General features: G+C 16.8%; 1 protein-coding gene across 6 annotated transcripts in view; it reads left to right on the top strand.

The window, feature by feature from the left end:
* The window catches only part of LOC726770 (caskin-1-like), a 97,899-nt gene that overhangs the window by 24,801 nt on the left and 53,104 nt on the right, over positions 1-19,994 (top strand). For 3 of the 6 annotated variants that reach the window (XM_026443559.1, XM_026443560.1, XM_026443561.1), the window contains exon 1: positions 7,747-8,135. The exons of the other annotated variants lie outside the window; for them this stretch is intronic. In XM_026443559.1, coding sequence (XP_026299344.1) covers positions 7,796-8,135 — 340 coding nt within the window. In that variant the 5' untranslated portion in view covers positions 7,747-7,795. Of the gene's footprint in view, positions 1-7,746; positions 8,136-19,994 lie in introns of those variants that run through there. 6 annotated transcript variants of the gene reach the window in all.

The following is a 19,994-nucleotide window of genomic DNA, read 5'->3' on the forward strand; positions in this document are numbered from 1 at the left end:
TTCATATGTCATTGTTATTAATTTTGCTTTGGATATGATAGTTCAATGTTATTGTCATCGAGATTGCTAGATTTTTGATCATGCAATTTTTTTCTGTGACAATATATCAAACAAATAATTTTTAATTTCGGTTAAGAATATAATAGAATTATTATATTCTATATATTATTTAATTTTTTTTTAGTATCTAAATAATTATCTTAATGGGAATTCTTACTAATATTAGATATAATATTATAATATTAAATATTAGATATAAATTTTTGCTTAGTGTTAGTACTAGTATCAGAAGTAGATAAAAATAATTAAAGTTGTGTATTTTTTATTTGAAATTAAAAAATATATATATATATATTAATTAAATAAATATTAATTTAATATAATATATTTAATAAATATAAATATATTAATAAGAAATAAATAAAGAAAAAAATAAACAATTACATCCAATAAAATAAAAAATTTATTTAAAATTTATAAATATTTTCTAAAATCTTATTTAAAAAAAATTTATAAATTTTCAAAGAATTTATTTATTATCAATTCATTTTTTATTATTTTAATAATAAAAATAATTAAAAATAAAAAAATAAATAATAAATTTTTTTTAAAAAGTTAAATAATATAAGTTAAATAATAAAGTTTTTCATATATATATATAAGGAACACATTTCATTTTCGATCAAGAATTGTCAAACTCAAAAAATAAAATAAAATATATTAAATCTTATTATATATAAATACAAAAAAGTGACATACAGTGAAAAAGTGACAAGATATATAAAAATTTTAAAAAATTTTCACGGAAAAAATTTATATAATAAAGAAATATTTTTATATTTATATATGTAATAAAATTAAAAAAAAATATTTAAATAATAAATAAAATAATAAATAATTTAAAATAATTTATTTTTTTTAAATATAATTTAAAACGTAGCAAATAAAAAAAAGGTTATTTGAATAATTATTTAAATAAAAATTATTTCGATTATTTTTGGATTTTTAATATTATATATATATAGTTTATGTTATGTTTATTTATATCAAACTAATTGAGATGAAATGAAATATCATGAAGAAATATAAAATATATGCAAAGAATAATTTTATTTATCTAATAAAATTCTAGAAATTCTAAAATTCTTTGAAGTCTATGATTATTAAACAATGTAGCAAATAAATATCTGTACATAAATATATTATCAAATAGTTCATAAGTTTAATACATAAATAATTTGATGTAATAAAATTACGATGCGATATTTATCATTAAAATAAAAATCTGTTTATTTTTTATAAATATTAATATAGCTTCATTTTATTGTGTAGATATTAAATGTGTATAAGATATATATTTCTTTTTATATAATATTATTTATATGATTATAAAACAAAAATAAAAGTCAATTCAATCTCCATAACGAGACAATAATCAATAAAATCACATATAAAACACATGCAGTTTACTTATATTCATTGTACTATTTAGATAATTTTTTTTTCTTTCTTTTTTAAAATTATTTGAATAGAACATAGAAAAAATAAAAAAATGTATATGTACATGAATATCAGAAAAATTATTAATTAAATTTTTATATACATATATTGAATATATTGAATTATAATAAATACATATACATATACATTACATATATATATATATATAATGAATATCAATAATTTATATAAAGTAAACTACATTGCTATTAATTAATAATTCAATAGAAAACAAATTTTTGTCAGATAAAGAAGTTTTTATTTATATATAAAATTTTTAAAGATTAGAGATATTCATATAATTTTATTTTTGAAAAATTCGTGTAAAGTATATTAAAAAGTATATTAAATGTATTAAAATTATGAATTAAATTATGAATATGTTTTTATTTGATTTATATTAATCTAAATATATTTTATTTAATAAATTTATAGAGATAAATATGTAATAAATAAATATTATATATATGTAATAATAAATTATAAAAAATCTTTATAAAAAAAACGATATATGTATATATAGGACGTCTAAAAAATATCTGAATATCCGTAAACTAGAAATTTCTAAGATGAAAATTCAAGCAACATTTTCCTTTGCAAAAGCTTTTATTATGATTTTAATGAGTTATTAACAAAAAATTGGTTAATCATAAAACACTACATATAGTTGAATTAACAGTAGCATTCATTAAGTAGCATGTTATCGACACGAATAAATTCAAGCAATATATGTCGTAGAAATGTTGAATATGAATATAAATATTTTTTTCATTGATAAAAAATCGAATTATATTACAAAAAAATCTATAATATTCAATACATTTTTTTCAATATATGTTGCTTAAATTTATTTATATTCAGTTGTCGATACCAACACTATTATTACGACTCAATTAAATTGCGCACTTCGTGATTGGTCAGTTTTTTCATATATATATATATATATATATATATATATATATATATGAAAATACAAAAAACAATCATAATATATTTAATACATATATTATAATACATAAAAGCAGAATTGGATATCTTGTAAAAATAATGTATTTGTATTATAAATAAATATTATAAATAAATAAGAATATATGTGGAAAAGAATTTAATTTTAAATTTTAAAATTGTACTTTTTTAATTACATAATTTTTAAAACGCACTTTCTGTTTGATTATTTTTTTAATTTAATAAAATTTTAATTAAATAAAACAAAAAGATATTAAATATCAAATCGTTAATTTTAAAAAATTAATATCCAAGATCTTTTATTTCAATAATACTTATTTCAATAATATTTATTTTATTTTATTTTATTTATTTCATTTATTTATTATTTATTATTTATTATTTATTATATATTTATTTTTAGTTAAAATTTGATTCATGCACATGAAAGCAATCTTCAATTTATTAAACTCTATTATATCTATCCAAAGGATTTTAAGGGTTTTAATTATTAAATTACAAACGAATTATATTACTTCTCTAAATAAAATGCAAAGCATAAAAAAACAATTTTTGTTAGTCTATATATATGTATATATAAATGTAAATAACATCTAATGTTTATATCTAATCTAAAAAATATTACTTTAATGGAATTAATAAAAAATTTTAATTATATTTATAACTTTTATAACTTTTAAAAATAATATATTTATACTATAAATAAATATTATAAATAAATAATATTATTTCTATATCTATATATCTATCTATATATTTATATAATAAAAATCTATTATTTTATAGTTTTGTTAAATATTTTAACAATTTAAAACATGATTTAAATAAATATCCATGTTTCTTTTTACTCTTACGTTTATTTATATCTACATAAATAATAGATAATAAATATGAAATGTAATTATAATAAATAATATTTTTATCAATGTTCTTACTTTTTAGAATTTTATATCTAATATTTGCATTTATTTTTTATATATTAATGAATATATAATATATAATTATAATATGTAATTATATATGAATATATAATTATATATTAATGAATATTTTTCATTTTGATATCAATTCATATTATTCTTTTATATTTAATATTTATGATTTAATATTTTTGAAATATTTAAAAAAAGAATCACAAATGATTTTTATTTCATTATTTGCATTCATTGTAAAAAATTATAATGCAGTTACGAGAAATTTTTTTCATCATTAATGTTGGAAAAAAATGGTGGAGTTCAGATCTTTCTTTTACAGAACTTGTATTCATGAAACTTCGTTTCTTTTTACGACAATTTTGTCTAAAATATTGATTTTCCAATGATTATAAGTATGTATTTATTTTTTTTTGTCTTATCGAATTGGTATTATCATTGCAATGATTTTCAAAGAAGCTTATAAATATGTTTTATAAAAATTAAAAATTTATATTAATCGAGTATTAAAAATTAGACATTTTTTGAAATTAAAATAACAAATAAAGAGATTTCAAATATATTTAAAATAATAAATTAAAGATCATAAATATATTATAAATTTCAAATATATTTAAAATAAAGATGTTTGCAAATAAATTCTAAAACGTTATTTAAAAAATAAATGATTTGTCATTAATGATTTCATTACTATAAATTATATAATTATAATTTATTTTAAATGATAATAAATAATAAAAAAATAAGAAATAATGTTAAAAAATAATAAAATATCTATGTATATTTTTAAACATAAAATAATAAATATTAAAATAATATATTTTAAAACATGTATATTAATTCAAAAAAATATTATTTTAAATAATAATTAATAATATTAATAAATATTATTTTTAATAATAGATAAAGAAACTTTAAAAATTTTATTCAAGTAATTATTTAAATAAAAATTTATTTCGCTAATGACCACATTCTAATTAGAATGTTTTACATTATGTTTTACGTTATTAATATTTTATATATTTAAATATGTTAGTAATCTTTTATATTTGAGGAAATTTAGTCAATTTGTAATATGAGATCATTTAATTAATAATTGAAAATGTTTCTTTTTTACCAATTCTATAATAATAGGTTAAATTTAAAATAAAAAAATATCATTATATTTTTAATATGAATATATTAGAGTTGGACATTAATTGAAAAAATAACTAGTTAAAAATTTCGAATAAATTATTTATTAAAGTACTTAAATAATATCTATTATTAGTATCTATTATAATCGATCTGATTTTCATATAATCATGACTGTTTGGGATTACAATTATTTGCAATTATTATTATGTTTTGAACAATAAATTATTAAAGTAACTTATTCAAATAACTTTATTCGTAATTTTAATTTTTAAATTTTGCCATCACTAGAATATAATAAATTACAACGTAAAATTTTATCAATTTATTACATATTTATGTTTTGCAGAGATTTGGAATCAATATCATTTAAAACAATTTTTCCAATAAAGTTTTTTATTACAAATTACAAAAATAATTTTTTCGCTTTTTCTCTTATAATGTTTGAAATATAAAAAATAATCTTTGATGCTTTCTTAAAAATTGAAAAATAAAATCTAGTGTATCGAAATCTATATTAAGTATATGTTTATTATCATTATTAGATATTAAGTCTAATTTAAATTCTGGAAAATTCCAAATTAACTATATATTAATAATTTTGGTTAAGTATTTTATATGTTATAATCTTATTTATTTTTAATATCTATGCAAACTATTAATACAATTGTAAAATGTATTAATATTTGATATTTTTTTAAAGAAAAAAATCTAAAGATCAAAATAAATATAAAAATTAGATTGATGTAACAAAGGTGTATAAAAAATTAGATTAGATTTATTTATGAAGTTATAAATATACTATATATTAATATAAAATAAAATTTTCATCAACACGAATAAAAAAAATAGAAATTCTTAAATAGAAATTATTCTTTAAATATCATATTCATATTTTGAATCTTATACCTTTTTTTATATATAATATGTATTCTGTAGATTTTAATAAGTTCAAAGTTTCAAATTTTTCATAAACATGCGTAGTCTAGTTCTAAACAATTGATATTTATATTAAAATAATAGACTTTGTTAAAGAAAGTAAGAAGCTAAGAAATAAATTGAAACCGTTGTTATATTTTGGTTCATTTAATGTGATCGGAAAATTGTCTTCAAATTTTTTTTTTTGTTTTTTTTTTAATATTGTACATGTATCAAAATTAATCTATAATATACAATCCTGATATAATTGACATTCCGATTTTAAATTAATAATAGTTCTGTATATATTATATGTATAAATATAACTGATTCCGCTAACCTATGAATTTTGATCTAATATCGATAAAAAAAAAAGATATAAAGGCAAAAGTATCAAAAAATAATTTTTTTTGATATCTGATTCAAGAATATTGATATGTTTAACTTAATACCTAATACAAATATTGATTAATATTTAATCGATATTTTCATAAAATATCTATATTTATTTGACACTAACTACGATTAAGCTTGCCATATATATATAAATCATTTTATTTGTTTTTAGATTTTGATCGAATCATAAATATGTAGTAATGTTTAGTTTGCTCATGATGGAAGAATTAGTTGTGCCAAAAATTTGCGATTCGTGCGATTCTTACAGGAAAAGAATAGATCAATAATAATAGATCAAAAATATTCATTAGTATCAATATTTTCATTGGATATGCTTGTAAAATACCAAAAAATTTTCAAAATCGATTTTTTTTTATTTGATATCAAGTAAATTGTAAAGTAAAAAAACCAAATAAATAACAGTATTCGACAAATTTTAACTTTTTTTTTGAATTTGGAAAGTTCAATAAGCGTTTTTTATAAATATATAATATAAATTTTATATGTTGAATATAAATCTGTTTTTCTCAGAATCTATAATTGAAAAAACTATTTTAAAAAAAATTGTAATTTTTTAACTTTGGAAATGTTTTAATAGTTATTCATTATTCAATTTATATATAAATATAAATCTTTCTAAATTGCTGTAATTATTTAATATTTTATTTTTGTCTCTGTAAACTATATAAACATTATTTTTGGGGAATATTTAATATTAAATCGAAGGAGAAGTATCAAATTTTTTCAAACTTTCAATCTTTTTATAAAATAATGTATAAAATAAAGTACGTATAAAATATAAAATATCTACAAATAATAAAGAAATTGTTTCATATATAATTCATTATGATCTACACAATATATATAAATATATAGAATTAACAGAATTATTATTGATTTTGATAACACCAATTTATTAATTGAATATATGAATATTTTTGTAAACAACTATATATCAAATTTTAATAATTAATTTAATACTATTATCTTACTTCGCTCTCTCTGACATATTTTATGTATCATCATGTCACATTACTGTAATAGTCGATATCGATTATCTTTTTTTATTTTTTTTTTTTAACAAATTTTAAATTATACGTAATTCTAAATTTTGTATTTGTTCGATTTAGTACTTTTAAATCGAAATATTTTTAAGTTAAAAATTATTTCACGTATTGTGTTTTTGGAAACCTATGCTTCGTAATATTACTGAGAGCGACCTACGCCGTTCTCCGGAAACTTGTTCACCCACCTTCGACCTCGCCTCTTTGCATTCGCCACACCAATGATTCCATTGGTGTCGCTAACTGAAACCTGTATCTAACATGGATTGTTTCTGACAGTCTTATCCGGTTATCTCCACCGTTTACTTCGCAGTATTTCATGAGCGCGTATATATATTTTAAAAATTCGCACAAATTAATGATGATTTATTAAATTCGTGGATTTTTTATCGATTAACAGTGAATAACCTAATTTATTCGAAAAAAATATAATATTTATAATTCATAATGTAAATCATAGAATCAATAGGTTTAACTTAAAAAAGCGATCGAATTTTATTTAATTTGAAAGAAAAATATTACTTTTCTTAATATTTTATTAGTGTAAAATATATTATAATGTTTTCAAAAATTACAAAAGTTATTAAAAATTATATTATGAAATAATCATAATGATATATTTATATTTTCAAGTTTGTATAATTATTATAATATCTTTTGCATTTCTCTTGAAACTTAAGAAGTTAATAAATATGAAAATTCTTAAATTATTTTTATATTTGTATATAATCATATAATTATTTATGCTACATAAAAATTATAATAGTAATAAAAAATTTTTGATTAATAAACATAATAATATTAAAGCAAGAAGGACAGATAAAAATTGCACTCAATATAAAAAGTCAATGAACTATTGATTTATAAAAATCAATTCTATTATAAATGGCGATCACTGCTGTCACGAGCTGCTTGGGCCCTCCGCCCTTACCTCCTGGCAAACGATTTCTTCAAAAATCTTCGAAAAAATTATCTTCGACTTATAGAAGCTTTCGTGATCCAGCGGTCGAATCCTGGATTCCAAGTAGTGTTTTCGAAATGTCAAAGACGAAACTTTATCCGCGGGAACGTAATCCGATGATTTGCACAATAAGCAATGGGACTTTATTTAGAAGTTGTTCTGAAGGTAATCTAAATACTCACAAAACGAGTGCAATATTATCAAGTACTTCCCTTGACAAATGCATCCAGGCGATTTATGGCAGTTGGAAGAATCTCATGCATCGTAAGTATAATTTTCTATAAACGATTGTTCGATTAATTATAATTTGAAAATAGATTGAATTATTTGACAATTGATTCGAATTGTTATAATGTAATCAAGTATTGCTACTATGAATGATCTTTTTTATCAAATATTTCGAATTATAACAGATTATAACAGAATAATAACGAAATTTATCAATGAAAATTTAATATGAAAGATATTGCTCTATTTTAACAAACAAGAAATAAAATTTTTATATTTATGTTATTTCTAAATTGTTTGGATTTAATCAATTTATTAAAAAAAAATGTATTTTATATATTAATACTTTTATATATGAATATATATATATTCTAACATTTTTTTCTCCCCATATGTTTTTCATTTTTGCCAATTTCATTTTTTTTAAAAAAAATTATATAATTACGAATTTTATTTCTGAAATGAAATAAAATTTTCATAAAATTATATTTAAATTTAATTTATTAAATATAATTAATTTAACTTATTATTTTTAATTTTTGAAATTTTAAATGGAAAATTGAATTCGCCAATCCTTCAAAATTTAATATTTTGCATGTAATTATTTTTTTTATCAAAATTTTAATATTTTAAATTTTTAAAATATTATTTAAATTTTTTAAAATTTATTTTATATAGTACTTAAAATTTTTTAATTATTTGAAAACGTGTAAAAAATATGGAAATATTTTTATTTAAAAAATTTAATAAATAGACTTATAGATTATTCTTGTTTGAATTAGAAATTAAATGAAATGAATTATAATACAAAATTCTACGAAGGGAAAACTTATTATAAATTTAATTATATATATATATATATATATATATATATATATATATATATAATTTATATATAATTTTATATTAATATATATATTTATATATATTATTATATATAATATAATTTATATATATATATATATATATAAATTTTTACATAGCATTAGTATATATATATATATATATATATATATATATATTAAAAAATACAAAAATTTGTTAAGTTTACTACTTAAACTTACTACTTAAAAGTTGACTATTTTTACAACATCTTGAAAATATTTGACTATTGATTTTTTTTAAATGAAATTTTAATACTAATTATTTATATTTCTTTAAGATCCATATGTTCGATATTTTCTGATCGTAAATTAAAATAGGTTGTCTTTTACATAATCGTATGAGTAAGAAATTGCATCATTCATAGAAAGTATAAAATCAATTCGTTCCACTCAATTCTATTATAATTATAGAATTTAAAATCATAAAGTTTTTTATATGACTACATAAGAATTATTTGAGCTGAATAGAATGATATCTAACATGAATTTATCATTTAAATGAATTAAAAGCAATTTTTAGATTAATTTTTTTTGTGAAGTATAAATATATGTGTATATATATAATATATGTATATAAATATATATGTGTATATATATATATATATATATATATGATTAAATATTTTTTATTTTTTAACTAATGAAAATATATATAATAAAAATAAATATAATGAAATATATATTTCAAACTGTATTTTTATTTCAAATTTTATTTATACTTTTCAAATTTTTTAAACTTTATTTATTATTTATTAAAAGTTATAAATAACATATTATTAGTTTTAATAATTATTATTAGTATATTATTAGTTTTAATAATAAATAATATTATAAAACAAATAATATAAAAATAACATAAAACAATATATAAAGAAATAACAAAATATAGGTTGAGTTGAATATTATAGTAAAAGCTTTTTCTTCCTCTTCTCTCTCTCTCTCTCTCTCTCTCTCTCTCCCTCTCTCCTCCTCCTCCTCCTCCTCCTCCTCCTCCTCCTCCTCCTCCTCCTCCTCCTCCTCCTCCTCCTCCTCCTCCTCCTCCTCCTCCTCCTCCTCCTCCTCCTCCTCCTCCTCCTCCTCCTCCTCCTCCTCCTCCTCCTCCTCCTCCTCCTCCTCCTCCTCCTCCTCCTCCTCCTCCTCCTCCTCCTCCTCTCCCCCTCTCTCGTGCGTTTATGTTTTCGTTTTTATATTTAAAATGTTATAAATATATTCATTAAATTTTTATTTCATTATCTTCTATTTTTATTATTTTATTTAAAAAATAAATATTTGGAAGAGATTATTAATTGTAAAAATAGTATAATTTAGAGAACAATAATATTTTATATGTAAATATGTATTGATGCAAAAGATACAAATAGTATTTAATTGTATCGGAAATATAATCTATTATAATTAATTCCAGAAATCTGTTTTATTTCTTTGCAAATAGTTTCTATAGTTTTATTTTTTAATGATATTAAATACTTCATCATTTCATTTATATTTATGTAGAATGCTTTTCTACGAATGCTTATATAGAATGCTCTAAAATAACGATATGATAAAAATAAAACAAAAAATTGAATATATATAGCAAAACAATTTATTTTTTATTTTCTTAATCAAAAATATTCATATATCATATATTTGTTAGATATTTTTAAAAACTTTTTATTTTTACGTTTTTATTAAAAGATTTTCTGATACATAAAATATTTATTTTTTATATATAAAATTTTTTTTATATCATTAAATCATAATTATTATAAGACATCTTTGATAAACTGAAAAACAATGCTTGAAAATGTTATTATCAATCAATAATAAATTATTTCTCTTATGCTAGAATATATATTGAATATATAATGCAATGTAACTTAGAGAGAGATCGTGAAATTTTTAGATAAAAATTATTATATAATTTTTTTCTTTTATAAATATAGATAATACTTTATTCAAACATAAAATTTTTATATTTTTATATTTTAACATTAAGATTCATATTTTTTATTTGTTATAAAACTAGTTTTTTTCTTTTTTACAATTAGCTTTAATTAAGATATTAAAGAAATTTTATAGATCATAAATTAAATATCTTGATATTTTATTTTTTAGCTAATGAATATCATTGTTCATTAAAAAATATTAAAAAATGAAAGAAAACATATTTTAATATATTTTGATGTTTTAAGATTTTTATATTACATTTATATTATATTTGCATATTATTTCGAAATGGACAAAAATAATTAAATATAAAATAATATTTTGTTTTTTGAATGCCATTCTTATAAATTATTTGTAAATAAAAGATTTTTATTCAATTTTTTATTTCAGTTTAGAATAATTAAAAATTTTTAATATTGTAAACACTTATTATAAACAATTAAATTAATAAATAATATTAATGAAAGATAAATTGTACTAAATAATAAAATATATATACTGATAGTAGATATAATATTTTCATAAAGAAGAAATAAAAAATTTTTTATTTTCCATTTTTATATCTTTAATATAAAGTATATATTATAATATTCTATTTATACAAATTCCAATAAAAAATCCTAATATCATATGCTTTAGATCAAATGATTGTGATTATAAAAATATATTTAGTATTTACCTGTATCATTTGATATTTATTTTGGATTATTTGAGATCACCTGGATCACTCCCCACTTTTTTTGAGATGAATAGATTTAAATTTTGATTAAATGTAGAGAAACTCATTCAGCCAATATAATAAATAATATAAATAAGCGCAAAACGACCATTTCTTTTAAGGGACATAAGGATCCCATAGTGTTATGCTAAATTTTAAATCCACTTCACATGACTATAACAGTTGAACTAATAAATGGGATTAGAACAATAGAATCCATAAACTACTATTAAAAGAGTTATTATGAATAATTTATTTTAATATAAAAATATTTTCTATAAATGATATTTTATATTTTATATTTTTAAATATATATCAAGTATTTTATGATTTATAATATAAATATGAATAATAAAAATATAAATATGATTGTAAGGATTATGAATATTTAATAAATATTTTATAAATGTTCCAAAAATAAATTTTTTTCAATATAAATATTTTTCAATAAAAAAAATTGATGAAAAGAATTAAAATATAAATATTATAAATCAAAAATATAAAATAAAGTCTTTTTATTTTCAAATATTAATTTAAAAATTCGAATTTAAAAATTTGTCAAGTTTATTATTGGTTTAATATGCGAATTTGTTAATTTCCGACTGCATAAAAGTAAATAATTAACAAAATTATTTATATTTTTTTTTGTATTATGGTCACTAAGTTTTAATGTAAATTAATGAAGACTAAATTTTAATTATTTAATTAAGAAATCAAATATATTATAAATTATATTATAAGTATTATATTATATTATATATAAGTATTATATTATAAGTAATTAAAATTATCGGGAAAAATAATTCGAAATAAAAATTTGTAATAATTTTATTTATTAATTTAATTTATCTTTTTTTATATTGAAAAAAATAAAAATTAAAACGAAAAAAATAAATTCTTTTTATTATAAATATATAATGAAAAAAGTACAGTCTCTAGCTAAAAAATTAAAGTTATTCACAATTTTTAATTAATATAATTTTAATTAATAATTTTTAATGAATAATTTTAATGTTTTATATTTTTAATAAAACTTATAAAGATCTAAATTTAATTACAAATTTTATTGATTATGAATATATTCTGTATATAGATATATTAATAATTTATATTAATTATATATAATATTTTGTAATTTTTTATTATAAAGTATTTATATATATTGTATTTATATATATATATATATAAAATGGACAAGCAATTCTTCCGATATGAATGCAATATTTAAAGTTTGATTTTGACTTGAATTTCTTTATGTTACCATTAAATGATTCAAAAAAAAAAAAAATTTTTTTTTCATATTCATATTCATTTGACAAAATCATTTAAAAATAAAAAATATAATAAAAACAATGTATATAGAACAAGTATATTAGAAAAAATGGATGCTATAATAAAATATATATATATAAATTATTAATAATATATATTATTAATTATTAATTATATATAATATGTGTGCGTGCGTGCGTGCGTGCGTGCGTGCGTGCGTGTGTGTGTGTGTGTGTGTGTGTGTGTGTGTGTGTGTGTATTAGTAATGAATAGACTTAATCATTTGATAAGGATCTGCAAGAAAATTAAATAAATTAAAATAATATATTAAATATTAAAATATATAATATAATATTATATATTTAATAATAATATTAATATTATAATAAAATATTATAATATTAGATATTAAAATATATAATATAATATTATATATTTAATAATAATATTAATATTATAATAAAATATTATATAAAAATTATATTTTCAATATTAATCAATATTATTAATTAGTTTGAAATTTATCATAGAAGATTAAATTTTCAAAAATCTTCTTTTAAAATTTCATTCTCAAAAAGGTCTTATTAAATATTAAATACAATGATATTATAAAATGTTATGTTTCTACAATATGTATAGTTTGATACAAATTTCATATAAAGAGCAAATAAAATATCATTCTATCAAAAAAATGAGTATAAGCTTCTTTTTAATTAGGTATCATATCTTCGTTGCATACAAAAAATTTATCACTTCTCTTATCACTAACTTACAATTGATAAATTTTTTAAAAATAATTATAATATTAATTATTAAGATATATATTATATTTTATTGTATATTATATTATACTTTTTATATTTATTCAATATTATACAATAATATTTTACGCTATTTAATTCTATTTTAAAATAAGATATATACATAAAAAAAAGTGAATATTATCAGGAACACATAATTTCAAAATAATTTTATTTTTTTTATTACATAAATTCAATTACATCTATTTTTTTCATAAATAGAAATCTATATTTTTCATCTGAATTATTATATAATTTATAATAATTTTTTAAATTCTACAAAGAAATATATATATTAAAAGATCTGGAACTTATTAGTTTAACATTTATTATTTATTACAGTTAATTTATTAAATTATTTCGGTGTATCAGTCGTAATATTAAATTTACAGCAAATGTTGAATTGGTTTTCTATTCTAATCTAAACATATTTCTATTCTCGTTGCTTAACATGTTCATTTTATTCTTTTTTGTATATCTTTGATATTTTAATGATGCTAAATTCAATGATCACAAAATTAGATTTTTCATATATTAATTTAATTATAACAGTTTATTTCAAAGTTTTTTTTTAAATTTGTCCAATTATAGATTTTTAAGATATGAAACTTTAATATATATTAAAAATATATTTATTTTGTAATATAAAATTAAAATAAGTTATAAACAAAAACAATGTATATTGCAAATTATATATTTAAAATAATATATTTAAATAATATTTAAATAAAAGAAAAAATCTTCATTTTTAACAGTGTGATCTAAATATAAGTTATTTGAATTTATAATTTGAATGTTTGAATATTTTTTATTTCTTCATTATTAAAAGTTTAACATCTTGTTAAAGGTTTTCTATAAATTTTTATTAAATTCAAGACTAAAGCTTGTACATTGAAGAAAAAAAAATTATTATATTATATGATTTATTCTGCATATGTTGATTATATCAATATTTCGAATATGATTATAATATTCATCGAAAATCAAAATTGATGAATCTTTTTTTAAAATCGATCTTTTTATTAAAATGAGTAAACCATTCAGTGAAAAGATTTTGAATTTATTCAGAATAAACTTCGCTAATCAAACTTCGAAGACATTTTTTCATTAATAATAAAAAAAATTGATTCATATTTTTTCAAGAAAATAATTAAAAAAAGAATGAAATGTTCAAAATGTAGATATTCATATAGATAGTTATTGTAGAATTTTATTTTATAGAATTTAAAATTATTTGTAATGTTAATTAAACTTTTATTTTTTCTCTCTATGACATGAGAGATTTTATTTTAAACAATTGAAATAATAATTTCAACATTTTCTTTATATATTATTTCGAGAAGGAATTCGAATATATATTTTTTATATATCTCAAAGTATACAAAATATTAAAAAAATTTTTATACATTCTTTTTATTAAATTTTAACATTCTTGCAAAAGATTTCATATGATCATTTCATAAATGATTTTTATATTAATTAAAAAAAAATCTATTTTTAATTTTATTATTTATAAGAGATTTCAAAAGTATTTGGAGATCATATTGAATTAAAAAGTATTAACTAATAACCGATTTTTTCGATTTTCTTATTCGAATAGGATTTTCTTTCTTTAATATCAGCTGATTAAGGAATAAAATTAAATTTTTTTATTTAAATTTGAAGTATTATATGAAATATATTAAAACATTTCGATTTTTAGAATCTTCTTTTTTTCTCCTTCAATTTTTTCTTCTTTATGGATATAATAGCTTTTTTCTATTTTTTTATAATATTCCTAATTAATTAGCTTAGTTTTATAGATTATTATTAAAACAAATTTACCTGAAAAATATTTTTTTATTAAATCAGAGAAATAACATGTTTTGCAATGCAATATAAAAATATCAATTTTTATCTTTTCCATATAATTTCATCATATAATTTTTTTTTATTTATAAAATATAATTCGTTATAATTTCATTTTATTATTTCTTTGAGTAAAATATTTAATATGATGTTAATATATAACTTGATGTTTCAATTAATCAATATTTAGATTACGAATATCGAATGATAATATGTATATCATTGATAATATATCAATTGATAATATATCAATTGATAATATATCAATTTTTAAATATATTATTAAATTATTTATTTATTTACAAAAAAAAATAGTCGATTTATTGCCTTTATTATTAAATACAAAATTAAATTTATGAAATTTAATGTTAATGATTTGGATATTATTTTAATATTTAAAAGTTTCAAAAATTTTCTAATTACTATCCATCTTCTATTTTCATTATTTTTATATCCAGATAAAAATTTAAAGTTCTTTTTAAAATTTAATAAATATTTTTTAATTTTCTAAAACTAATTTTCAGATAAAGAAGTTTTATTTCAAATAAAAAATAAAATTTTTAAACAAAAAGTTTTGTTTCATATTTTCGATTTATCTATAAATAAGCATATATATTTAAATATTATCCGCTAGTATTATGCGCTATATTGTGATATATATTCAATTTATTAAAATGAAAATTTAAATTTATATATATTATCAGAAATTTAACGTAACATATTGAAATTTCTATACAGTATATAACTATTTAGAAAGTCATATGTATCTCCTGCTCGCTTATACCTTTGTGACAGAATTATTCACTGACATCCTTGAATTTATTACATACAAAACTCTTATTTTCTCAAAAAGAAGTGATAAATGCGAAACAATAATAATAATAATAAAAATTTGGGCAAAGAGTATTTCCAATAATCTCAATGATTAAACCTTTTAATTTTAATCACTAATGTCTAGTTTCTCAATTGTTCTTTACTGATTAATGATTATTGATTCTCTGACTGAATCACTTTTATTTGCTATTTGTTTCTTAAATAATTCGCATATCCTTTCTATTCAGTTTGAAAATAGAACATGAAGCATAATTATGAGTGACAGTTTAGCAAGATCATGGAAAGTCACGATCTTTAAAAAACTAATAAATATATTTTTTAATAGAACATTCATTGATTTTATAATGTTAACCTTTGTTAATAGTTGGCGCTCAAAACTAGTAATCAATACATTTTTTGTTTTAAGATGATCTTAGTAATATAATCCTTGTAATCTGATTGGCAGAATTTAAAAAGTTTACAATCTCAAAAAATGACTGTCATAAATAGTGAAAATCGAAATCTCAATAATTAATTAGTTACAAGTCACAAGTAAAGACTAATTCAATGTAGTTTCATAGATCTGTTGACAATGATTACTATTGAATATTTTGTTTATTTTAATTGTTTTTATATTACAATTTCATTAATATTGCTTTATTTGTCATCAATTGCATCATTCAAATTGGTTTTAATTAGTTATAATTGTTTCAATATTTTGTCTTAAAACATATTTTGAATAATAATTGCGAACAAAATTATAATTGAAAACTAAATATAAGAGAAACTAAAAAATAAATAATAGGTATTTATTTGCATATAAATCTGTTGAAAAAATAACAATTTTATTTATATAATAGAGATACAATTTCTTCAGAATAACTAGATAGATTAATATATATCTATATAACAAGATTATCAGATACATCTTGCATTATAATATAATATAATTAATATATATTTTGTATAAATAATATAATATATAATAATATATATTATATAAGAATTCAAATATTATTTTTACAAGAATAATGGTTGAATTTACAAGATGTCATAATTTTCAATTGTCATTTTTTTTTTATGCGAATAAAATTTTTATAATATAACATTTTTATATCATGTATGTATCATGCAAACTAAATATACATATTTATGATTAATTAAACAATTAGAAAAATCATTAGTTTTGTTACATATGAAATGAAATAAAACTATATATTAGTTCGAAGCCTTTATTTTTTTCTGTTCGCACGAGATACATATAATTATCATTTCATCGTATCGTGATACCGTTGAATATAAAGATCTCCAATCTCGTTGGAATGACGATAATATTAATATTTCATTTATGCATTTAATATTACATACCACATTTTTTTATGTATATGCATTTTGTGTTTATATTATTTTATGTATATATACTTACATATATATTTGGATTATCATATGTAGAGCCTTTGAGGTTAGTCGGACGTTCTTAGAAAAAACATGAAAAATCATATATATTAAAAATAAGCAGATGCTTTTTATATCGAAAATATTTATAATGATACATATGTAAAAGCTGTTTATTTTAAAACGATTAAGAATCTATTTTTAACTTCTACTCTCATTTTTTTATTTCACTTTAATTTTATATATTTTTATTTTTTATTTGAATTTAATCATAATTATGTAATTATATAATTATTGCATTATATATTATTTAAAAATGCAATATTTATTTTGTATTTTATTCAAAATAAAATATTTAATATATATATATATATATATATATATATATATATATATTGATGATTTATCGATATTTATATATATATATATATATATATATATATATATATATATATATTGATAATTTATCGATATTTATATATATATATATATATATATATATATATATATATATTGATAATTTATCGATTTTGACAATTTTCAGATTATAGAGGACAAGATTTTAAAATTTTTTTCTTTGCATATTACTGCCATTTTACATTAATAGAGAATAAATGATAATTACATATAGTTATAGATGGAGAAATAATATATAAAAGAAGTTTTGTGTAGTGAGCAATTTTTTTACAAATATTTCGAAAATTGAGAAGTAATAACTTGCAGAGAAAAAATTTGAATTCCATTTGTATTGATTTTTACAAAATATCTAAAAAAAATCGGTCTTGCTATTCTGAATAATTATTCATTGCTTTATTGATTAAATATTATCATTAATATATATAATATTTCAATTTATTTTTAATTATTCATATATAATTATAATATAATTCAATTTATATTAATTAAATATTTAAATTTATATATTAATATTTATTATATCGTATAAATTATTACATTTTGATTTACATTTATACAATATATATTGGAGAAAATTTTAAAAAATTAATTTTAGAGACAAAAAGGAAGTTGATATACAAAACTATTAGTTAAAATTTATTTATTAAAATATTAAATTGTAGATAATGGAAGTTGCAGTGTATTAGATAAAGTGAGATAAAATAATTTCAGCTTTATCATATTATCTTCATCTAAGTTCTCATCTAAATCAAATTAAAAATTTCTGTATATTCCTGAGTTTTTGATTTTCAAAATTGATATTTTGAAGTATCCCACAAATATATTAACAGCCTGTACAAAATAAATGTATTTTATTATTATTATGCTATTTAAATATATATATATATATATATATATATATATATATATATATATTTATATATATATAAATGTTATATATGTATATGTGTTTAATGGAATATATGTATAGTGAATCTTAGTAATTATATCAGAAAGAGAATGCATTTATATTATAATTATATGTATAAGAATAAATTGAAAATATACGACTAAAATTATTTTATATGAAGCTTTATTTTTAAGAAAATTAAAATCTTTGAATTAGTTATTTAACGTGTGAATGTAACTATCAGTTAAATACTAATGAAAAATTGGCAAAAATATTTCAAATTCTAAATGTAAATAAAAAAAAAAGATCTCTGTAGATTCTAATTTTTGAAAGAATTTTAATATAATTAAACAGTAAGCAATTCAGTGTCTTTTATATAAATGATATAGGAGCAAATATAAAAAAAAAAAATAAAATGTTTTGAATGGATGTAATAAATTTTAATAGCTTGTATCGTATATATTTTTTCTTGTTCTTAAATATTTATTTTCATATAATAATTTATTATTGATTATCATAACAAATCGAAAATTCACATTATTTTATTACTTCTAAAATGAATCATCAAATAAAAATTTTTATTTTATATTTTTGATTTATTCTTTTATATAAAATCATTTTTTATTATTTCATGATTATTAATATATTTTATACTATCATAGTATTTTTTTATAAATATTCTTTCACAAAATTAAGAAATCTAAATTTTTAAAAAAACATTTGAATTGCTAGATATAAACAAATAATATATAACAATCAATCTAATTTATTTAAATAATTATATCGAGTAATTAAATACTTATATTTTTACATTATATTATTGAATTTTTCTAAAAATACTTTTATATTATGAAATAGAATGGAAAACCAAGATGGTTTTTAATATTATTATTATTAAAATGATTTAAAATATTATATATATTCAAATAA

The sequence above is a fragment of the Apis mellifera genome, linkage group LG11, assembly GCF_003254395.2.
Source record: "Apis mellifera strain DH4 linkage group LG11, Amel_HAv3.1, whole genome shotgun sequence".
Classification (NCBI taxonomy): domain Eukaryota; kingdom Metazoa; phylum Arthropoda; class Insecta; order Hymenoptera; family Apidae; genus Apis; species Apis mellifera.